The sequence below is a fragment of the Pieris rapae genome, chromosome 6 (assembly GCF_905147795.1).
Source record: "Pieris rapae chromosome 6, ilPieRapa1.1, whole genome shotgun sequence".
Classification (NCBI taxonomy): Eukaryota; Metazoa; Arthropoda; class Insecta; order Lepidoptera; family Pieridae; genus Pieris; species Pieris rapae.
The window spans coordinates 3,348,363-3,373,426 of record NC_059514.1 but is presented as its reverse complement, the minus strand read 5'-3'; the positions used below and the strand labels follow the sequence as shown (position 1 = coordinate 3,373,426).

General features: G+C 31.6%; 3 protein-coding genes across 3 annotated transcripts; 2 read left to right on the top strand and 1 right to left on the bottom strand.

Moving 5' to 3' along the window:
- Positions 1–3,042: 3,042 nt before the first annotated feature.
- On the top strand, positions 3,043–17,769 carry LOC110995719 (prostaglandin E2 receptor EP2 subtype). The gene is made up of 7 exons (XM_022263008.2): positions 3,043–3,182; positions 5,394–5,725; positions 6,236–6,412; positions 11,360–11,543; positions 12,857–13,095; positions 15,030–15,218; positions 16,240–17,769. The coding sequence occupies exons 2-7, from the start codon at positions 5,453–5,455 to the stop codon at positions 16,375–16,377; spliced, it is 1,200 nt and encodes a 399-aa protein (XP_022118700.2). The 5' UTR covers positions 3,043–3,182; positions 5,394–5,452; the 3' UTR covers positions 16,378–17,769.
- A 441-nt stretch (positions 17,770–18,210) lies between these two features.
- Positions 18,211–23,534, top strand: LOC110995721 (arfaptin-2). Its single transcript, XM_022263012.2, has 7 exons — positions 18,211–18,458; positions 18,915–19,045; positions 19,303–19,467; positions 20,304–20,472; positions 20,949–21,101; positions 21,446–21,614; positions 21,723–23,534. The coding sequence occupies exons 1-7, from the start codon at positions 18,448–18,450 to the stop codon at positions 21,924–21,926; spliced, it is 1,002 nt and encodes a 333-aa protein (XP_022118704.2). The 5' UTR covers positions 18,211–18,447; the 3' UTR covers positions 21,927–23,534.
- Positions 23,535–24,180: 646 nt separating this feature from the next.
- Positions 24,181–24,963, bottom strand: LOC110995706 (DPH3 homolog). Its single transcript, XM_022262993.2, has 3 exons — positions 24,738–24,963; positions 24,584–24,658; positions 24,181–24,369 (listed from the first exon to the last, which is right to left on the bottom strand). Exons 1-3 carry the CDS (start codon positions 24,843–24,845, stop codon positions 24,301–24,303), a joined length of 252 nt encoding a protein of 83 aa, XP_022118685.1. The 5' UTR covers positions 24,846–24,963; the 3' UTR covers positions 24,181–24,300.
- Positions 24,964–25,064: the final 101 nt, after the last annotated feature.

The window sequence follows — 25,064 nt, the reverse complement described above, 5'->3', positions numbered from 1 at the left end:
ATATACATATGTATTTACAGTTAAGACTTGTGAAAAATATGTATTAACAATTTCCCCTGGTAACAAATATATCAGTAAATTATATTTATTAAATGATAAATACAATTTTAATTATCTTTTTCTTAATTATTCATATTTATTTGTAAGTCCTAAAACAAAAGCATTCTTAAAATAAACAACAAATTTAACACATATATGAACACATCAATTTATAACAAAGTAAAGTTACAAGACACAGGAAAACAGTAAAAACTAAATAATAAACCTTAACCTTATAGATGTATGATGATGATGTAGTGTGGTAAGTATATATCATATTAGTATAGTATAATAAATATAAATATAGTCTTGCTTTACACGAATATCTTTTAACCACTTACACGAAGGCGTCAGGAAGTTTTGTGTTTTGTATGTATTCCCCATACTTTAACCGATGACCATTAGCATGGTGTCACCAAAATATGTTCTTCTTATAGTGCCATCTCCTTGCGAAGGTTGACGATCATAATGGCTATTTTAACTTTGGATGCCGCACTTCTGAACAATGACTTGGTGCTTTGGCCAAAACATTATCTCAAATATTTTAACCAGGAAGTGCGTCTGCAGCCAGGTCTCCTTCTACCTGCCACTTTGCCTCTTATGATTAGTTGAAGGGGCTCGTCAAAATACTTATCTTAGATAAGTTAAGCGACGGTGACTCAAATGCTGTATTTGACATCGTCACAGGTGATGAAAGATGGATATGCTAGGAACCCGAAACCAAAAGACAATCTGCTCAGTGGATGGTTCGTTTCGAGGATCGGCCAACTAAGGTAATAAAGAAAGGAAGCAGTCAAGGAAAACAATATTGCCACATCCTTTGGTCGGAAAGGTAATTTCGGGAAGGTAATACTAAACATTAATGAAGCTTAAGCACTCGACACGTAGTTTTTATTAAATCATATTTCAAATTGGCGGGAAATGCGAATTTCCAATTTTATTTTCGAGTGTCATGATTACATTTCTTTTAGTTAGGGGATAAGAATCCTTCGTGTTTACTTCTTAGTGATTATCATAAAACTAATTAAAAAAAATATTTTCTGTCTAAACAGTAGATAAATTAAAGGTGTAATTTCTAGGACAGTGCATACTTATTTATATCATGTATGTGTAATTCACAAGTAAGTGACGATATTTACAATCATTATGGACAATACAAATTTGCGATTTTCCCCTAGTCATTAGTTAAGTGTTAACCATAAATTTGTTAAAAATACTTGGCGATTCAAAAATAGCAGCAATATTTATTCAAATGAAATCAGCGACACATTAATTATTATTGTGTTCCAACTTGGAGCCCATTACAGTATGACAGGACACCCCATAAATACCAATCATGATTAACACTGACACTAATAAATATGTCATCAAGTCTTTTATTGGGCTGACTCTGTGAAAACATGAGGTTCAAAATCATAGACTACGATAAAGCTGAAAACTGCTTGGTGATTGCATTTCATAGAAATAGTCATAGACTAAGTAATTGAATATTTTTCTTTAATAATTACTTCTAAATATTATTTAATTTTATAAGGCGAACATTTAAACATTTTTTTTTTTTAATATAATCAAATTTTTATAATCGCGATTTTATAAGCTCTAAATAGAGCTTAGGTTTATATAATATTTATATGCTTTAGCCGATTGATATAATTAAAAGTAAATTAATTTTTTATCAACGTGATAAATCTTTTCTCAATCTTTGGTGTGTTTATCGAGCCTTTAAATTTTGTTCAGGAAATTGAACAGTAAAATTAATATAAATAACATCATAAAACTTATTTCAGGATAGATTTTGCAAGCTGGCAATGTATTCGTTTTCTTGGAAACTGTTTTAAATTATTATGGCCAACATGGTAATTTCCTAATACATGATATTGAATCTAACAAGAGCACTTTCCACTCCAATAAAAATTTTCGAATTGTAATAAGACAGCGTTTCTACTTTACTTCAATTTTGAAATTTTATTATTCATGAATCGAAATATATTCCGCAGGTGGTCCGCTGTAAACGTAATAGATACGCAGGTCAATAAAATATACGCCAATTTGATAACCTTCTTTTTTTTAACATTTTTTTTAAATCAGTTAAAAAGAGCAGTTACCAGTCCAATCGCAATATCATTAATTATCGTATAAATATTAGAAACTGCAGTTAAATATAATGCGTTTCATTCAGACATAGACAAGAATGATTTAAGTCTTAATTTATTGTTATATATCAATTACATACAAGAGCGTATTATGATGAAAATATGGACCGTACTTTACTTATCTCCAGGTCGTGGTTTCCACATTAAAATGAGTGAATAAATGATTTTTAGACGGACTTTGAGCCTGACTTAACTCAATTAGTATTTTACTTAATTACAAGTTATTATAATAGCTTTATAGCTTTGGAGGAAATTTGCAGCAAAGCGGTTTTAATAACATATTTCTATTTAAATTTACAAAATGTATACTTAATGTAATTTTTTATGGTGATCATTATTAACAGTGTAGGGTTTCGGAGTGAGTACTTGAAAGTAACCTTTGCCACGACTTTAAGCGTAATTGTTTTGTATGAAACTAATTTATATTGAATATAAAGAAAGATAGACACTCCAAATAGCATAGCAGTCGGGACTTAGCGTGAAACCGTATGTAAAATCTTTTTGATATATATGACAAAAGGTGCGTTCTCTTATGCTTGTTCTTCTATATGCGCAATTAAGATGTATTATAACAGTGATAGGGAATTTGAGGAATATGAAATCACAGTCGTATTATCCTAGCACTTGGTAGCCTTTGATAAGAAATCAATATAAAGAGCAAAATATTTATTTATTTTTATTAACTAATAAATTAATTGTCGATCATGGTTGTATTAAAATTATTACAGTCGTTGATATGCAATTCCTACTTCCTTTGGATATAAAAAAATCGTCTTAACAGCCGATATCAATTAAGCTTCATATAGTCGGTGTATTGTAATGGAGAATTTCCTATGAGCGGGAGCTTGAAGTAGTCAACACAGTGTGTTTGGAATTCGGTGACTACGCGCGTGTTTGCGGCATCTTAACATCACCGTAGCCGATAACTTGAAACTAAAATAAAAGTTAATAAGTGTTTATAGTGAGGATTATTGAATTAATAATTTGCAGGTAAATTATATATTAGGTATTTTTAACTTTATCGTAAGTTGAAGTTTGGGAAGCTCGCTAAAGTTTATTAGAGTTTAAATATGTACATATTAAAATTAAAAAAGGTTATAAGTTGCAAATAGTTAAATAATTAAACGTAATACCATCTTTGACACTGTCGCATTTAAATACGTAAATAATACTTCAAATAATATTTAACTTCATTAGGGTTACATTTAACCATTTATTTTTTATATATAAGCAAATTTTATATAACCGCAGTTAAAAGCTTTAATGTGCTAAGCTTAACTCAAACCTAAGCTCTATATTATATCTAACCTAAGTGCTTTTGCTGCTTGTTTACGATAATTGAAAGCAAATTAGATGTTTATCAAAGTGATAACGCTTATCTCAAACTCTAATATGTTGTTTATCTATACGTAGTGTAAACTATGGGCATGCTATTAAATTTTGTATAGGAAATCCAACAGTAAACTTAAGAAGAATTAGAATATTTTTTAAACGTTTTAAATATACAATATAACAAAACATTATATTTTTTTTTCGGATCAATTTCCACGCCCTTCATCGATTCCCGGTGAATAACTGTCTTAGATTAAAAGAAGGATATTACTATATATTTAATGGATTTATATAATAAATTATTATTATATGTACGTATTGCCATAGTAAATTATTGTTTCTCATAATACTGATTATTTTACCAATCAAGTTGTCAGTGTATTTGCTCAAGTAATACCTAGTTGTATAAAATCAATGAGAAATCAACGTTTTGTATATACTACAACTATATTCTACTTGATACTGCTTCTGTAGCAAACGTAAGATTATCCAAGCCAATAAGTATTGAATTTTTAGCTTCTCGAAAAATACTATAACTTAACAAGTTCTTACTCGTTCCCAGTTCCCACATACACTAAAAGTACAGAAATACTGCAACGCCCTAAATGAAGTAGACATAATTTTTTAAGTAAGTTGGTTACCAATCTCCTGTGAGCCTCCTCATCAATTGGGGTTAACATATCGGTTAATTTACGATTTGCCTACAAATCGTGATTAAGAAAAGAAGAAAAGAGAGGAGTTAGAACATACGAAAAAACATATTAAGCTTCATTTTATTTCGTGAAAGAGGATCGTTAATTAAATAAAAAAATTGTATTTGAGAAGGAAATCGGTAATTTAATTTTTGTATTTAATTTAAAGTAATGAAGGATATTTTTTTTGCGTCATAAGTACTCTACAATTGGACTATTTGATTTATTATTAGATCAATATTATTAGACGTACCAATGAATATTTGTTTAGATACTTTGAGTATGTTATTCTCGGTCCAGTGATGCCAACTTGTGTTCAAATATTTTAAATGTCGATTAATTTGGCAGAACGAAGACGTTTTTAACAATTTACTACCTGATAAGAACAATCGTCTTGAAAGTTTAATATAATGTTTTTTTTATTGGCTACTTGTGGATGCTTTATGGAACTTCTGTTCTGAGTTCTAAAAATTAACTTCTGACTTCCTACAAATTACAAGACCAACTTCACTTTTATCGTTAAGCGTTATAAGCGTTTTGACTATTATCATGTTCTTTAATATTCCTGAATAATATAACCGTAGATGGGACAGGGCACTAGTATTTACATAAAGAAAGTATTATATAAAATATTTAATAAAGAAATAAAATACAAAACTTATAAATATTATTATAATTGGATTTACATTCTAAGGTCCGTAATCAACTTATAACTAAAAACGTTGGAGGTACATTTGTTCATCAAATTAATAGACAATAGGCGCCACCCGGAGTTGGTTACACTCATTATTTGGGCTACCATTATCACACGGCCTTATCACATTCAGCTGTTTGACAGCGGATATTAATGTGTATAACTATAATATTTTTTCCATAAAATATCGATTATCACATGCAATCGCTTCTACTACAACTCCCTAATATGAACAATCTTACGAGAGCGGGGATTTTTCGCGCTATCGTTTATTAAAATACCACATCGTAAAATGACTGATTGATTGATGATGACTGAAAATGAATGATTTAGTTGAATACGCTGTGTAAAAAAATTGTATCAAAATCGCACGGCTGTTTAATAGATGGAATTCTATAAACACAAAAACTAATACTCTCAGCAACATTTGACTAATGGATACAAAGTAAACATTGCATTGCGCTAAAAATAATTTTGTTGCAGATAGGGATACGATTATGCTCCTCGATCTATAAATAACGATTAATAATCGCTCGAATACCATGTTGACGACATGGGCGCCCGAAATGGACCCCAACATCACCTTGGCGGAATTCATCAACAACACCCTGGAACCTCTGTCAGGCAACGCCACGTTACCAAGAGTCATGAGTGTAAACCAGATGTTCCTCATATTGGTGAAGGTGGCATATGCAATTGGTATTGTGGGAAATGCGGCGGCGATAATTGCGCTTAGGATGGGTGAGAGACGAGTCAGGAATAGAAAACACCTGTTGCTCCTCACTTCGTTGGCAGCTAATGACTTGGTTGCATTGGTAAGAATAAATGTTTTTCATAGCATGCATAAAATATATCATAAGATTCTGATATGAGAATGTAAAATGAAAGAAACCATGATGGGTTTTGTGTCAGTTGTGATTGGTCAAATAGAACGACGGGTCCCAAGTCTGTCACTAGAAATATTGATCGAATAAACGTAATGCCACCGCTTTGTATTCCCTTATATAAAACGTTATAAAAAATTCTCATCAGAACAATTTTGAAGAATATTTTTACATACATCTTAGATTAATTAAAAAATAAACTAAAATACTGTGAAATGATAGAGGTAATTAAGCCTATACTGAGATAATTACAAGAAAAGCTATTCAGACGGAATTTGTAATTACACGGAATGCCCGCTTCACCTGCTTGATGGCGAATTCCTGATGTCGATACAATGCTATTAGAACAAATTCTCTCCAGGAGAAATCGGTTTGCTTCTATTACCGTCAATAATCTCCCAGTAAAGATAATTCCTAGCTCTTAAATTCTTTGTATGACAGGTGGGTATGCTCAGCGCTCTGCTGGTAGCGGAGCATTTTCCTGGTGTGGCTCGAACTCAGGGATACTGTGCAGCGCGTGTGGTGCTCCGCGTATTTGGTATTGGGAGCGTCTGCATCGCCGTCACCATGGCCCTAGAGCGATATCTTGCCCTGACCAGACCTTTTGTCTACCAGAAGGTTAGTATCACAAAAACACAAACATGTTGAATGTACATTCCAAATATAAGCATCCAAATCATATATCCATCATCCATCCACATCCAATCATAATCCAAAGCATATCCAAATAGCGAGAAGAATTAAAGGAAAGTCGATTTAATTCTCAGTTTGCACACTCACCCTTAGCGTAAGCGTAGGTACTTTAATATAACGATTATAGTTCCTGTCATCTCAAAGGTCTCAAAAGATTTTCCACGTTTTGCATACAATTTCTACACGAGTAAAATTCGATGTATACTCCTGTTCACATTTTCACATACATAGAATTGGCGGGTTAATTACTGTAATATGAATTTCAATTCTTCATACTCGTATAAAAAGCACATACACATACATAGAGTAAGTACCTACTTACAACTGTTGACCTTAATACAATGCGTCTATTTACCTAAAGGGTTGTCTCATATTTACATACTCTTGCGACCCCTTCCGCTCTCATGGAGATCATTAATATTTCTATATCTATACGTTATGCTTATCATAAACATTCCTTATATAGTTGATCACGAACCGTCATACTTATCAAAATAATCGCGCGTTGTAAAGGAAAATTGCACATTGTTTGGTCCACGGAAGGCTTTGAAGGTCAAGTGACGTTTTAGGCTTAATGTTAAATATACAACTCATGCTTTATAAAATTGTTATGTGTATGTATAAAACACTCAAACTACACAAAAAATACTTATATCTTTAAACGAGCAATTCTTGTATATATATATAGTAATATGTATATGTAAATATATATTCATGAAATTCAGTATACGGGGGGTTTCGGGAGCGATAAATCGATCTAGCTTGGAAACATTTCTAGAAAATTTCATTTTATTCGTCTTTTATCAACTCTTACAACATTTCATATTTTTTTTATTATTCTGTCGGTAAGATCGAAAAATATTATTCATATTTCATCCAGTCATCCAGGTACTAAATAAATAAATAAAACGATATTTTATAAAAAAACAGAGCAACAGTTACCTTAATAAGCATATCATTAAAGTCTTGTCTCGAGATAGATATAAAAAGTGAACCAACATCTAGATAGTAAGAGATATGGTAATGTATTATAGTAACCCAACAGGTTGTTCTTGTGGTTTGCATCAACAAACATTGGATATCGTAAATAGGTGACAGCGAAAAAACAGCTTTTCGGATTCATAGTTTTCATATGCATAGTCTTTACTGAATATTTTTGTATGAATTTCCTCAACTTTCCGATCTTATTATCGTAAAGTCAGGGTCGTCAAACAGCCGAATAAAGTCACATAAATAGCACGAAAGACATCTTATTCAAACATCTGTTTAAAAATTCAATACCATAACGAATCTATTACTTAAAATAATGTTTAGTAATTTACTTTAAAAAAAAGTAATACAATTGTCGTATGCACAAAGTCTTTTATTTCAAGATTCTTTTATTTCTAATATGTCGCAGGCAAATAGCTTAATTATACGTTCATTTAACAGCCCAGCCTTTTAACTAGCGGCCTGAAAGATATTTGATTATCGAGTTAGGATAACTGTGGATATCCAGTCAATGGTTGCTCACACTTACAAACAAAGTTCCCTTTCATTTTTTGTTCTCTCCGTATTTGTTGTTTGTCTAAGAATGCTAGTTACATTAAATCCTAATTTTTTTTCTTTATGTACCAATGTGGCGAGCGTTCGCAAGCCTATGTAAGTAAATAAACTAACACCAAAAACTCTTAATTATACCATGTATTTTTCGAAATTTTGATGGACTAAACATTACAACTCAACAACAATAGAACTCACCAAGTCACAACATTGCTATCATCAATAAACTTATTTCATAAACTTAATTAATTGTTATCTTTAAACTCGTTTACAATCTCCGCAGGCTAGGTAATTCCTACTTAATATTTTATACCTTTTCAAGTTAGAAAATGAGATTTAGAATTTACTCTGATGCTATTACATAATCAAGCGGTTTATAGTTCGACTCACAGATTTAAATACTTAAATATTCACATCGTGTATGAGTTTTAAGCAAGGTGATAGAACCCTTTAACTTTATTTACTGTTCTATGTCTATGTTTTATTTAAAATATTAGGAAATGGTTGAGCATACGTTTATGTATAGAACCGAATTCGATATTCGAACGCCTAAGAATGTTATGAAAAGAAAAGAAAAAATAAAAACATTATAAAAAAGATTGTATAGTTTAAAAAGCAACTGCACTAGCACACTAGGATTCTCTGTCGTGGGCACCTTCCATTTGACAGTTTCATTATGTGCAGTGTTGGTCTATGGGTATCTGCAGCGTGCTGTTCACCAATAGATTGATTGTATGTCTATGTTAATTTAACGCTGTTTCGTATGCTGTTCCGCACAGAATCCTGATCATCTACTTGCTATTAGAAAAACAATTTATGACGAAACAGATATCGAAATAATGCCCAGACTTAAAAGTTTGTGGCGCCACTGTCTTTTTCCGTTTGATTGCACGCGTGGGTATTGGGGATAGAATTATCTGTGTCTTGTGTTTATTTTATTGAATCGTAGTTGACGCTACGACCGAAGTAGGTAGAAGCGAGTTTGGAAACAAGTAAAATACCTTCGTATATTTATTTTCATATAACGATTATGATCCTTATTAACTGCAAATAAATTACCAACGGCAAACTTTAACCGCGAAACCCACTAAGTTACAGTGATTGCCACTCTATAATACTGCATCAGCGCAGGTGGTTAATTTACAAAATTGACGAAAAAAATATCTTTCCAAGAAATAATTCAGTCCAGTCTTCTTTTTCACTGAGTAGACTTTAGATTAACAAATAAATAAACCCAACGATGAGCTTTTTTTTTTCTTTGAAAAATCTCGATTTGTAATGGCTATTGAGGCGTTTGCAATAGCTTAAAATGTCAATCAATTTTACGGAATTTTTAATAACACAGTAATTGACATTAATAAAATTGGAATCCATATTACGTAATGTCCAATGGTGGTTTTGATTTACATATTTAGTACCTACATAACAAAGAGATAAGTCCTTGACCGGCTTATTACTAGAAAGATCTATTCCTGACGCACTCAGGATCACCCCGCGTCAAAACAAACACATAAAAGTATGCGAAATATTTTAATATTAGATTTATTGCAATTCTATCAAGTCGTTAATCTCAGAATATTTGTACGTTCACAATGTTGTTAACTGAAAGTCAAATCCAGTATTTTGGAGTTGGGCAATTTGTATGGGGTCCATCTTCGGGAGATTATCAATTGTAAAAGGTATTAAACATTTTGAGAATATTAAGTCTGTGACATGGGTTAGTTATCTAAAGAAAATAAGTAAGTGCAAATTTTATTCTTAACATTATTTGTTACTTCGTTCCAAAGTTATGTACAATTAAAATAATTAAATAATGTGGGCGACGAACTGGCTTTTCGAAATTAATGCAATATACTACATTAGGTTACCAAAGAGTTCTAAAATTGAAATTCAAAAAAGTTTTCATTAGCAATGTTTCTAACTGGCCTGTTCTAAACATTTTCAGTGTTACCCACGCATTATAAATTTCTTAAGAATAGAAATTCCGTCCGTTTGTCTTTTTTACTGAAACTCTCCATCTAAAAATTAACTACACGTCCGTCAGATATCAAGCACGAAGTAACCCTTGTCTACAAAGATGGCAAACATATATATGAATAGATCTACACACTCTACATTAACATCTAGTTCAACAAATGTTAATTTGATATCTTCCAATAAAACAGGAAAGCTTTCATAGATAGAACTCGTTGATATATTACATTGAAGAGGAAATTATGATTTAGAATATAATGTATGCAGGATGTTATTTTATTTAACGGAATGTAAGTTGTATAACGTTTCTAATATTACGCCTGTTTTTATTCAGAGTAAAATATTCAGATGAACATTTGATTTTACACAACTCATACGCTCACTAGTTTATACTACATACTCGCTCGTTATACGGTGAAGAAGATCTACATTCCTTAATCCCAAAATGTCGACGGCTTGTGCCACGCACAAACGCACAGAAGGCTAGGATAACCTTCTAGCAACTTAGAAAAACAAATGATCGTAAGCAGATCACAAAGAAGTTTAGGCCCCTAGACCTAATAGGTATTATGTAATACGGATGCGAACGGACAAGAGGCTCAACTTCTAAGTAAAACCGCCGCTCATGGACACTCACTTTGCCAGAAGACTCGCAAGTGCGTTTTCGGTTGTTGGTTGTAGCGCCAATGGTATTTTTTATGACTCCTGTATGCCAAACATGATTATTACGTACTGGACTAAAATCTCTATTCTGAATTTTACCTTGTGCGTAGAAAGTGCACTTTACTTGGTAAGTAGATGTATACAGTCACCTATTTCCATCAATTGGGATGATCATCAATGCTGATGCAACGAAATGTGGGTCGTAAGATTTTGTAACACTGCAACGGAGATAACGGTACAATTACCCATTTTGGAATTTAAATATTAAACGCTGTATTCGTATGATTATGAATTTTAGTATTTCAATTTTTTCATTCATAATCAATGTTAAGACATATAAAACAACTACATGAAAATCTCCAAATTTTGAAATTAATTATACTATAATACTATAAAGTTGGCGTCCGAAGTCCGTCATTTATTTCTATATGTAGTGAATGCACTACATAATTTACTTGTCAGTAGATTTACATAAGTAATATCGCACTTTAAGGAGAGACTAGAAGAAATTGTTCACCATATTTCCTAATTCAATGGTAGATACAGCGTGGAATTTACTGATTTTTCAGTCAAAGCGATCAAAAACAGTGTCTGCAAGAGATTTAAAGCGCTATTAACCTTCTGAATACACTTACTAATACTACTATTTATATATTTTTTGTACTATTTACATGTAAAGTATCATGATTTCAGCAAGTAACGTACTTCGTGATACGTATGACGCTTCTGGTATCTTGGGTTTGGGCAGCGCTATTGACTTGTACGCCCGTGTTTGGTATGGGAATATATTACGACGCTGTCCGTCAGTGCTGCGTCAGATACAGAAATGCAACTGAGGGCTTGGACTTTGCATACGCTATCTTCTACGTCATGTTTGGTGAGTAATATGAACTTCTAAACGTCACACAGAAAACGTTCTAACTCTCCTTAGTTAGAACGTTTTCTGTTAAGCCACCATAAATAAATGTAAAAATTAAAAAAAAACGTGTGGCACTCGGGAACTGCCGCGATAAAGCTATTCCATGGAATTTTTATCAACCTATGCAATTATAATTGTTTATTTATTTTTTATTTATGCAGTATTTTTTTTCTTTGACATTTAATTCAATCTACCAGACCCAGACTAACAAGCCTATTTAGTTTTTATTAATTTAAAATTATTAACGTTACCGATCTCGTCAGAGAGATGTGACACGCAGTATGCGTTCTATCCTGCTCTAATGCATATTGGGCGCACCTTTATACGTCATAGTGTGTGTTATTTTCGTTACGGAATTGCTTGATTCGGTCGCCGCGCCCAATGCCTGCGATAAAATCTATGCAAAAGCTTAATAAAAAATAAAAATACATTGATACAAAATTAATAATATGATACGTTCTTTGAGAAATGCAGATTGGATTACAGGCACTAATAGGTTTATGAACTGTGTAAAAATAAACATATTGAACATGACATGGGATCGTGATAGATTACCATCTATAATGCGTAGGTGTATTCACCCTTATTTCCTTTCAAGATCACGATTAGCGTTCGTTTAAGATTTATAGAAGAAAAGCTGTTCATACACCTAGACTTATTTCTATTTTACTTCATTAATACTCAATGAACGGTTACAGATATGTGTTCTGATTGTTTTGTTTGACAATTTTTTCTTGGACGGGATTTAAACTTACCTATTAGTCTGTAAGCAAACGTAACCATTTTAGGAAGACGGTCGCAGGAGCGGTTTTTATTTTTGCTTGAAAGATAAACTATTTTTATCAATAAATATTACGTGTGAAAATATCAATAATTATATATCGAATTAGTTAATTTCCTTTTGTTTTGATGTCTATAAAAATTCGTCAAACAGTCTTAAAATGTAGTAAAAGTAAAGTAAACTAAAGTTTATTAAATATTTGTTTCCTGCATGACTCGGTGCTTTGCCGGGAACAGCAGCTCCCCTTCTAATACAATGATGACTTTCCTAACGTACATAACTAACGGAAAACGTTACGATTAAAACAATTCATCAATTTAGTTACGAAAACTATTTTTGACGTCAACAATAACGTAAATCAACTTTAAATACCTCAATATAATTTACCAAAGAAAATTAAAAAAAAATCCGTTCCTATCATAGAGAATGCAGGATGAGAACCTCATTGGATCTATTGCATAATGCTTCCAATTTAAACATTTCTTTACAGGCATAACGCTGTGTTTAATCCTGATATATTGTAACCTAGCGGTTATTCGAGCTCTGTACGCAATTTCTGCGCCACGGGAAGGTGGGCCGGTGGTTAGACGAGTCTCCAAACGCAGCTGCCGATCACGCTGTGATGCCGCCCTACGTCAACATAACGCAGCAACTGCTGAAGAAGTTGCCTTCAGCAGATTGATGGCCACGCTGTCTGTCCTTTTCATGATCTGTTGGATGCCACAATCGGTAATTAACGGCATAATTCAAAAGACTTATTTAACCATATTGTTTTAAGATTGCAATCGTGAAAATTATAAAAATTAAGTTATGGTTTTATCATTTTCATATTAATTGAATAGTTCAATTCATCAATAAAACATAAGCATTATCCATCAAGGCCGCGGACTACTCACTGCTCACCAGAATATCAATTCTCCTCTGTTAAGCTCCCTACACTTACTATTGTCTTTGGTTTATGCAAGTAACATTTTATGTCTCACTTCAAGTTGTTGTCACATCAATTTTGTTGTCTCTTGGCGATCACGTCTGATGTACTAAAATCATATAGGTGCGTAATTTATTCGCGTTTATTTTAAATTATTTGAGGTTCACTTCATTCGGGTTCAATAAAACAATCTCCGTAATCAAATTCAGTCCTGATTCTTATTCTTTTACACGAGGTCTTATATGAAAGAAGTCGTTTATATAAATAACTTTATTTATTTAGTTTCGACGGAAATACGTTTTAATACGGAATAACAATGAAAACTACGTGTAACTATTTGTAACGTAATTCCTTACTTTGTGATAATGAAGTAAATAACACTGTCTTTTATCTTAATACGATTTGCGATCTAATTAAATAAACTATAAAATCATCGCAGGTAACATCCCGATAGTAATCTGTGCATTCCTATGTCAATAAATCGATAACAATAAAATTGTAATAATATTGGCATTCACAACGCGTTGATCGCCGGCGAATATATTTCATTGTTGTAACGATAAATATGGCAACGAATTGCTTCTGCATTTGCTACCAACAAAATAATACGTATCATTGACCCGGCCGCCGATCTGATAGATTGAAATTGACATAGCTATAATCGGATGAATCGTCAAACCATTTTCATGATATGGTGTAGAATATTTTTAGACGTGTATTAGGCGATTTGTTTTAACAGGTTACGTAATTACAACAAAGTAGATTGAAACCTATTCTGTTATTAATATAATTAAGTAGCAGGTATATATAATTATTAATATACTAATGATAATAAAAGAGATTGGCACATCATTACTTCAATTCGTTGGTAGTGTTTGTTTTAATGTTTCTAGAACATCATTACTAAATGTGTTTTCCACAAACAGTCAATTAAGATCATGGGTGGGTGCTGATAGCTAAGCGCTAAAAGAGCTAATTGGGAGACCACCTGCCATCACGCACGATCAGATAAGAGATAACGACATTGCCTATTGAGCAAACATGCTATCGACTTAATGAATGTTTTTGTTTATATTTATTGACAAACAACTGAATGTGTGAATATTACGGATTGTTTTCATATTTTCTTCTATTCTCTATAACGTACCCGTGGTTGACGTAGTTTAACATAAAACTCATACATTAATTCGCTCTTTATAACGCAACAGCCGCTCTCTATTAGCCGCTCAATAAATTTCATATTTAGACATCAACAACATACTTAAGTGAAATTGTTTTTATAATCAGATAACATTTATTATTATTAACCTTTATTTTTGTTAATTGCATTAAAACGTGTGCCATTATTCTCATATTACATAGGCTTTATTTTGGTCTCATTTACTAAAATTATTGTAATTGGATTAATTACTTTTTTTTTCTCTCTCCCTATAATGGGTGAGAGGTATAACGAAAAAAATGCTAGGTCCCGTTTCGTTATAAAGAGTTACTCTGTAATATTACCCAACTCAACTGTAGTTCTAGCTAATTTTAAAATTATTACTATGTTCTATTATTTTATTTGCCACAGTACAGAATCATAACTCAAGCAGCCGGTTGCGCTTGGATTATTTTGGACCAAAGCATTCTTAAATATCGTACAGTATTGTCAAGCCGTTGAACATATCGGACGCTAATCAAGCCCCGAATTTTCATTTCAAAAAGAGTTTTTCTTATAACCAAAGTATGCATATAGGTCACATCAGCGTTGTACCTGTCTATGGGTAAAACATATTGGTCACACCTTGAAAGCCTCGGACGGCTCTCAGACATGCTGATGTTGTTCAACTATGTGCTGAATCCCATTATCTACGTTCTCATGAGGCAACGACGTCGCTGCTTAGTCACAAACCTGGGACGAAGCATAGCACGCTGTTTTAAACGGGTAAGTACGACGGATTTTACGTTACTTTTCATAAAAGGCTCCCTAAATGGTATCTAGGCCTAAAAAAAGGCTTTGATTTGGGCCCCGACAAATTAAGACGGCAATTGTATATTTTAGTATAATTTTAATTAATTTATTTTAATTTTAGTATTTAAAATAAAATAAATATTTTATTTATTTCCTTAAAGTACGAAAATAACCTGATTTTCTCGATCACATAAGATTTCCTTTTTTTAATGTTTTTAAGTATTATTTTTTTATATGTAAATATAATAAATGTGGCTGTTTTTTTATCGTATTAACAAGTAAGTATTTCTGCCATTAAAGTTGTCATATCGGTTGAAGTGCCAAATATATTTTTAATTTTATTTTGCCGGAGGCTTAAGCAAGAACTAGGGGCTACTACTACTTACTCAACAAATATCGGTAATGTACTGTCAGGGTTGCTAATTTTTATTTTCCTTAATATTTTTTCCTAACATACCACGGCACAATACTAAATTTAATTAATTAAATTATTTGTTATTGCGATATTGCAAGTATAAATTCGTCATGGTTATTTGCAGGGAGTTTGATCTGTTTAGTTTATATAGAAAACTTTCAAACTACTTAGATTTAACATTTCAGTTTGCTCTACACAATCTTTTGTATGATTGTGTTCCGAAAATAACATGTTACGCCTACAACTGTACATGTTTTAAGGTATTTTGTATGCGCTTGACATAGCCTGGAGTTCCGGTTAGTTGTCACTTATTTCATACGGAAGTCTTTGACACTTCATTATTGAAGTTCGTAAAAATTAGTAGGCCTTTCCTCATTACAATTAATTCCACGTACCATCATATAGGAAAATGTTTTTTAAGGTTTGATAAGACTTAACTATAATAGAGTCTACCTTCAGATTTACATAGGAAACGAAGTACTTACTTAAAAAAATTAAATTAAATTTATATATTGTAGACGTGTAAAAAATATGTAGGTTATTGATTTTAAGAATAAATGACGAAATTCGACGTTTCAGAACCACAAGACATCTACGGAATCGATGAAGACGTCTTGCTGCCCGCAGGAGACAGTTGTAATGAGTGACAGCTCCGGTGCGGAGATGCGACCACTTCGCGCCCCACCCTGTGCCACCATCATTAACGTGGATGACTGACGACGGTCATTGAATAAGGGAACGCGATCGTTAACCTTTGCTACTACTTACGACAGGGCCGAACACAAAAGCTACAGCTTGAGGAGTCGGTACTAATATAATATATGTATAAATTCGCATATAAATATCACCGAAGATAGACGCTCTAGGGAAACATTAGAAGATTTCGGAGAATGTGCTTTAAGAAAAAAAAAATTAACGAAAGAAATTTTGGAATAGTCTGTGCGGGAAAAGAACCATGACGTACATATTTTTATCAACAAAAAGAAAAATGCAATTTTTGTTTAATAAGATTATTTATGCATGTAAGTAAACATCACAATTAAATATATAGTATTTCCTGTTTTCTTAACTTAGTAATAATAAAAATAATTAATAAATTAATAGTAATTAAGTAATTAATAGTCTTAGTACTACTAAGACAAAAATACCCCGACGGGTTTTTTCCGTACAGACGCTACTAAGATCTCAGATTTAAAAAAAAAAGTTTTCGTGTTTTGGACTGTATATAGAATTTAAGGGATGATAAATATGTATATTTCTAGTCTGTAAGGTCATTGTTGATGAACAGAAAACAATGCAAAGAAAATTTATTCACTATTCGTTTTGTAAGTAGATCTATTTCCCAGAATGCATGTGTATATATTTATATATAAATTAATAATATTAGGTACTTGTAGGAACGTTTATTTCGTTTTTTCTGAACAACCAAACTCAACTGTAATATACATATATACCAACTGTACTCTTAACAACAATTCTAAAACCCTTAAAAAATTGTACAAATCAAATAATCTTTTAGGTAGATGTTACAATTAATTGTATGATATTATTTTTGTAATCTTTATAGTGAAGTAAGTAAAATGTTACCATAAAGTTAAAAATATTGTATAGGATTTATTTACTAGTCTATAAACTAGATAATAAAGTAAACTGATTTATTTAATAATAATTAATGTACAAGTTACTATTTTGAAGATACATAATTGAAGACTAGACCACAGAGATAAACAATTTTAAAATACTTATTATAAAATAATAACCGAGGAATTTAAACGAACATATTTTTTATTTAGAAATATAAGATGTAGGTATCTATTGATGAGGTAAATCCGGCCATGTGGCTTTTTATAAAACGCCTAAATTTAGTGTCGTGTTTTTTCCATGGTTACGATGTTTTTTTTAATATAAATATTAAGTAACCATGGTAATTACCTCTTTTGTATCGTACAATATTATAATAGGCGACCGAATTTACAAAATCGTACTCATTGCGATACAGACACAAACCAAGAACGGTTTTGTATTGATCTTAGAATAGAGGTTTTGTAAATTCGATAATTACCACATTTTAAATTGTAGTAACTAATAATATAGTGCCATATTAAAATATTTGTCGTTTTATTTTCCTTGCCTTAAATACAAAATGTATATAGTACAGCACTCAATACGGCAGTTTTTGACAGCTCGATCGTTTCATGTTTGCGATCAAATTCGTTTTATTTAACTTTAGAGTTTTGTGAATACTTTTAAGTTTTAGTATCACTGTATATGAATATGCTCGCGGACGGTTATGAGACCGAGTTATGTTCAGTTTTATTAACAATTAATATTTTACAATTTGTCTACTGACATTTTTATAGGTACAAAAAAATTATATCTTGCTTACTATCATTTATAAACTTACCCAATTTTGCTAATACAATTTTATTATATCAGCAATTTTGCTCTTATTTTAATCTGTTTAAAACACAAAGCAGCGTTAAGATCACTACTTGTCATTCAAACTTAAATTTTTTAAATGTCAGCAGTCAGTTAGTTGAAAGCTGCAGTTTGAGCCTGCAGAGGCTGTGTTCATAAAGTTTGAAGTTTATTGGGAATTATAAAATAGATTTATTAAAAATTTATCATAAGTATACTTACAACAATTTGTAATATGTTGTAGATGGTTAACTTACATTTGATGTATGATAACTAGTCATGTATGCGTTGTAATTTTAAAAGATTTATGCAAGAACGGCTAAAATCTAAAGTTTAGCCCATCGTCGTACCTTTCATTGCACCGGCAAAATGTCGAAGTGGTGAGTAATTTGTATTTTGACTATCGTTCGTATTTCAATAGTTCAGTTGGTTTCGTACTTGTTATCTTCCAAAACTCAATACAGACAACATGGACAAACAGTTATTGTTTCTCTTCCAAAGGCAAGCCTTATCACACACACTTATACTACAGTGATCAAATCAGATCTATAAATGTATATGCATCATACAATTATAGGACTATATACAAATATTTAGTGTCAGTGCCAAAGCCTTTCATAACATAAAGGACTAAGGAAAAACTTTACTAATTCTTTAGCTTGCTGCTCAATATTTTTTCAAGCGAAATTTATATATCCTTCATTTCCAATTAATCCTTTGGTGCTACCTACATATAAACCACATATCATAATACACATGCTTTTAGATTCTTTATAGTGGAGGTATAGATTTGATATTCTAAATATACATATAATATAGATTGATTTTGTTTACAGGCAATCAGAACGAAGTATACATGAAATGCTGAAAGATACCCCTCCTCTTAGAGAATCCAGTGATTCAATCACATCAGGAACAGAGGCTAAATTTTCCACTTCAAGATCTATGAGTTTTCCCTCAGCATATGGTAAACTAACAATTAATTACATATTATTAGAATAAAAACTAACAAACACTGCTATTTCTTTCAGATTAGAAAAACATTCCTTTAAATAATAAAATATACTAAATATAGTTAGAACTAACATAAGATTGTCATTAAAATTTTATACATTATAATGGCTGTTGAACATTTTATTTTGTGCATAAATTTTTTTTTTTCTGTTGTGTTTTACTATTAACTTTAGCTTAATACTCTGTTAAATGAAGATGTTGCTGTTGCAGTGTCACCAGAGATGACACCAAATGGAGCAGCAAATACAAGTACACTTTTGCGATCTAGCTCAACTAAATTGGAAAATCTCAAGAATTGGAGTGTATCAACTTATAAGTGCACAAAACAACTTCTATATGAAAAACTTGGGAAAAGCTCAAGGACTGTAGATACTGGTAAGAAAAAAAATAACATGAAAACATTGGGAATAACAAATTTAAACTTACAAATGATTAAATACTTTAGTCTATTACTGTTGTTATTATATAGATAAATACATTGGCTTAAGAAGCTAATGCACACATATTTTTGGATTTAGAAAAATTATCCAACTTGTTGTTGTTGTTGCTTCTTTAAAGAGTTCAACGAGGGTGCACTAATTTCATGTTTTGGCCTATTCTAGACAGCCACTGCTCGGGTTCGAAGAGAGTTCTATAAGGAATTTGTATCATATTCAGTGGTGTTCAGTTCCAAAGAACTAATCGTAAAATAAAGAGCTCACTTAAAATAAAGAGCTTCTTATTACTTACTGAAAAATTATAGTGGCCAGTAACGATTTAATAGGATTCATTGAGATTACTACTAGAATTGCTTCTAGAATCATAACTGATAGTAACACCCAAATCTTTTTGCCTGGATGATAAGTATTGTGCGGATTTTCCTTATCTCTGTGCAATATCATGCACTTTTTTAGATTTAATGACAGTAACCACCGTTTGGTCCATTAAAAAACATAATCTAAGACACGCTTGAGATTGGAAGAGTGAACTTCTAAAAAATTTGGTGTCATTGAAGAGCCAGGTTTTCAGATCTGTCACGTACATAATGAAAAGTATAGGTCAAAGTACTGACATTTAAGGTACGCCACTTGATAATTCTCTAGGCAAGAACAGTATATCTCTAATACGAACTTACAAACATCATTCCGTTAGGTAATTCGTAATCTTTTTCTTCGGATCCCTGCTCGTCAATATCCGGTTGAAAAATTACTAAACGAAAAGTTTCTGTGCAGAGCTAGAAGCGCAGATCGAGATGCTTCGCGAGACACAACGCAAGTACTTAAATGTTCTACGGTTGAGTACGGCACTAGCGGCACAGCTTTCAGCGGCATCCAACACGCAACGCGCCCTTGGTGAAGCCTTTGCTGACCTGGCACAGAAGTCGCCGGAGTTGCAAACTCAGTTAGTTATTTTACTTGTAATATTACGCGTATATAAAAAGTACACTATATTTTCAAAATGTTTTTAAGCTATGGGAGTTTATTTTAAATTTAGATTTAAGTTTTTTGTTTAATTATCCATTTATTTAAATTACCAAATTGTAGGTTCTTGATATAACAAGATGTGATTTTTGTTTCTCAATTAGTGATGTCATACAGTATATGATTATTTATATATACATCGTTTTGAACAACATACCATATTGACCAAAATCATCGTCTGTTACGACCAAAGTGATAGTCCCTTTAATGTCGTAATGAATTTTTGACTGTAGTATATTGCAGCAGATCTGCTGGATATTAAAAAAAATATCTAAGTATTAGGTTTTTCTTGTGAAGGTATCTATTGACAAATACCTATAATTTTCACCCCAATTATAATGCATTGAAATTATCATCTTCCGTATGAATTTATATAATGAATTTAAAAATTTACAGGTTTCTATATAATGCGGATACACAGAGGTCCTTAACCCGTAATGGCGAGACATTACTAGCGGCTTTGCACTTCTTTAACAGCTCGCTACATACATTGGCCAACAAAAGTATGGAGGACACTCTGCTGACCATTCGACAATATGAAGCAGCCAGGTATATATGGCGTTGAATTTACTACTTAAAAGAGACATCAATTGTGCAAATAATAAAATAAAACTGCCTTATTTCACAATGGGAACTAAATATATCGTGTTAGTTTCCGTGCCTGCACTGATAATATAATAAGGTCACAAATGCATTTATACGTATATAGGGACGGATATGCATATTATAATCACATAAAAACGAAGCGGTGGAACTGAGTTCAATTCTCTAATCACAACACTAAATTACTAAACATGTGAAGGTTTGGTTAGAAGTAGTAGTAGTACTTCCAAAAATACGTGAATTTTCTGTTAATTTAGATTAATAAACTTATGTAAAAAACGTATGTATAGGGTGGAGTACGACGCATATCGTAGCGAAGCGGAAGCAGCGGGCACAGGGGCGGGTGGTAGCGGAGCGGGTGGTGAAGGCGTAGCGGCTCGACTTGAAAGGCAGCGGTCTGTGTATGGACGACTCCGGGATGACTCCGCAGTCAAGCTCAAGTTACTCCACGAAAACAGGGTATACATACTTTTATCATCTAGTACCTTAATCTTAGAAATAATTGTGGTAGTTAGTAATTAGTTAGTTAGTTAGTTTTAATACAAACGCATTTTTTAACCATGACAGGTGAAAGTGATGAATAAGCAGCTGTTACTGTTCCACAATGCGATATCGGCCTATTTCAGCGGCAACAACGTTGCCCTAGAGGCCGCTGTACGTCACTTCAGCGTGCCTGGGGCATTGCCTACCGCACCCCAGCAACCTCCTGTAACGTCACACCCCATAGTGACTAGCCACCCCTCGATACCCCACGCCGGTACCCCGCCTTAGGACCACGCCCTTGCGAATTGCGAATAAATGAGTTAGCTTTTCATTATAATTGACTCATAAGAAACATCTTCTTTTGTCTACATAGCGTGAAACTTGAGTTGTGCATTATATTTGACAGTTTTATATCTAAAGAAAATAATGGTGCAATTCACTTCCCCAAAATTTTTTTACTTGTCAAATAAGGAGGATATGAAAAATCTTTTTTAACATCCGATTGGTTCTATAGTGAACTTAATAATTTCATTTTTCTAGTTAACTCCTAATGAACAACTCTAATTCTGTAAAGTTTCTGATTATGTGTTAAATATTTTTTCTCTGTGAGGTTTGATAAGGACAGTTCCGAAAATATAAGATTGTGACTAATACCTTTACACCTTAATGTTATAGAGAAAAAGAAACTGATAGTGTCTAATTTGATGATAATTAGCTAAAAGGCGAAGTAGATGTTTCTGCAGTTATTACATTCATCTGAAATAAAATTTTGCACCCGCCAAAATTAAGTTTTGAAAATGATATCTAACACTTAATTTTATAATAAATAATGATTAAAAATTAAAAAGATGAATTAGCTAAAGTTTGTTTAACAGAATATAAGGTTTTGATCTGACAATATATGACATTATTCATGACTTATGCCCAATTAATGTATCTTATGTATTAGCTGTAATATCTACCAGTTGTTTTCCATAGACAACACACATTTCTTATTATGATGCATGGACCTACAAGTGGTATTTTGAATAATATGTATAATTGAATATATATTTAAGATTTTTTTATAATGTGTGAGCTCAGTATTACTAGCAGTCAATGCCAGTTAGTTTTAAGATTAAATAATTTGCTTTTGCATTCTTGAGATTAGGATTGTATTAACATTTCTAATTTAATGAAAAGAAATATATTATTAGTTTAATATGGAATTATACTTCTTGTATGACTAGTTTCACAAAATCTTTTGGTTATAAAGTTGTCTACATGTGGATTTAAGTCTAGTTTCAAGAGATTGTTTCATAACTATGAATGGTCCTCTTAATTTGAATAGGAAATAAAGTGTCATTCTTGTCTTCTTAGTCAGTTAGCCTGTGATAGATTTAAAATTAATATCCCTGTATGAAGGTGTATATTTTATGTGAGCCTTAACATTCCTTATACATATATTTTAAAATGTAACTCAACTGCTTAGTTGTATACATTAATAGTGGAGTTTATAGAAGGTAACTATTTTTGTATGCTTTAGCTTGTATTTATTTAATTATCCATTGTTGCATTACGCACTAAATATGCACAATTTTAATTCCTCTAGTCATTATAAATATAAATTTTGGCATGTAGCTTGATCAGTAGACCCAATAATAAATTTCTGTGCAGGGAATATCTATCTATGGTCAACACATTTGCCGAGAATTATATTAATTTTAAGAAATTTTATTTATACTGTAACTCTCAAAAACTGAAAAACATTAATGTTAATAAAACAATTTATAAATATTGATATTTAGAAGGACCACCTTAGTAACTTAATATTTCTTTGCTTGTTCTTGCTGTGCAAAAAGAATGTAGTACATTTTTACTATTTTTTATGTATGAACATCAATTATATTTAAAATATTTTATTGAATTAATTATTTTAAATATAATTGATTAAATTTCTTAAACTAATTAAAAAATGAAAATGATTGATTCTCTTGATATGTTTAATGTTTTTAATGGATCCTTAGGTGGTTTTTTTTATTTTATTACAGAGTTGAGTAAATGCTTATATCAACTTATACTGAAATTTTAGTTTTAAAATTAGTATATCTCAGTTTAAATTCATTACAAGTATGTATTCAAAAATAGACAATACCTATATGTTATATAAGTGTTACTATATCAAGAATATAATTACTATAACTTGTAGCTAGTCAAAATGTATTTCCTTATTATGCTTTAGTTATTGTGTATTAAAGCATATTATGGTTTTTATTATAATATATAACCACAGCGTGGATAATTTATACTTCTGAATTGTCCATAAAATCTAAGTTGTTATCAGCTATGATTTAAAACAAATTATGCACCGAGCACCTAATAAAGATGACAATCAATATAAGGCTTTATGTATGAGATTTGACAGTGTTTTATTCACCTCACATAAATACTATCATTACAAATTTAGTGGACAATTTAGAACTTTAACCTACTTTGCAAATATATGACAAGTTAAAAAAAAATATGTATGTCTTTTAAGAATGTGGGCAATGAGTAATAAATATTCATATTTAACATATTTTATTACAACTTATCACAGCAATCATCTCCAGAGATGATAGGGCTCATCTCATTTGCAACATTGGTATTACACAGACCCCAAAGGTCTTTATTGATTATATTTTTAGGCTTTCACAGCTTCTTTATCACCAAGTTCTTTCTGTAGTTCTTCAGATTCGGCTTTGAATTTTTCCTGAAATTGAATTTCTTCAGTCTAAATATGTTTTTAACACATTTAAAAAAAAAAATTTAAGAGATTTGAATTTATACCATGATTTAACTGATTATCATGAAGTTTTGAATTTACTTCATTACCACATAATATTTATGTCGTTTTAATAACATAGATACTGTTATTCGATCGTTCTATCCAAGATCTCAACTTCCTTGACTAATATTAGACTTACCAAATCATATATAACTTTTACAACTAGTGAACAACTTGGACATGTTGCCACTTCTTCACCCGCCATCAAGTCCTCCTGAAATTATAGTATTAACATTATAATTATTGAAACAAAGATTGAAAACTATAAGCAATTTTTAATAATAAAATCTAACCTTACTAATCTGAAACTGGTCGCCACAGGGACATGGGTAATAATACATCCCTTCGTCTTCGTCGTATTCAAAATCTTCAATTTCAACTTCATCATGGAATACCGTCATTGTTTCTTAATATATTTACTCAGTACTTATAATATCAATTATCTATGTATAGCATCGTGCATGTTCCTACAATTTATTACAGTCCGTATTTATTATTTTCAAACTTCAAAGCCTAGATTACAATCTAACATAGTATTTTGACGTAGTGTACAGATTACCAACTATAAGCCTTATAGTCCACACTCTGTAGACTAGTTATTATTGTCGGTCTATTAAAAA

Coding starts and splice junctions, on each gene's coding strand:
- LOC110995721 (XM_022263012.2), top strand. Junction 19,046..19,302: donor GAGTTTTCCCTCAGCATATG/GTAAACTAACAA, acceptor TTGCTGTTGCAG/TGTCACCAGAGATGACACCA. Junction 19,468..20,303: donor CTCAAGGACTGTAGATACTG/GTAAGAAAAAAA, acceptor GTTTCTGTGCAG/AGCTAGAAGCGCAGATCGAG.
- LOC110995719 (XM_022263008.2), top strand. CDS start 5,453: ATGTTGACGACATGGGCGCCCGAAATGGACCCCAACATCACCTTGGCG. Junction 13,096..15,029: donor TCTGTTGGATGCCACAATCG/GTAATTAACGGC, acceptor GTATGCATATAG/GTCACATCAGCGTTGTACCT. Junction 15,219..16,239: donor TAGCACGCTGTTTTAAACGG/GTAAGTACGACG, acceptor TCGACGTTTCAG/AACCACAAGACATCTACGGA.
- LOC110995706 (XM_022262993.2), bottom strand. CDS start 24,845: ATGACGGTATTCCATGATGAAGTTGAAATTGAAGATTTTGAATACGAC. Junction 24,659..24,737: donor ACCAGTTTCAGATTAGTAAG/GTTAGATTTTAT, acceptor CTATAATTTCAG/GAGGACTTGATGGCGGGTGA. Junction 24,370..24,583: donor TAAAAGTTATATATGATTTG/GTAAGTCTAATA, acceptor ATTCAATTTCAG/GAAAAATTCAAAGCCGAATC.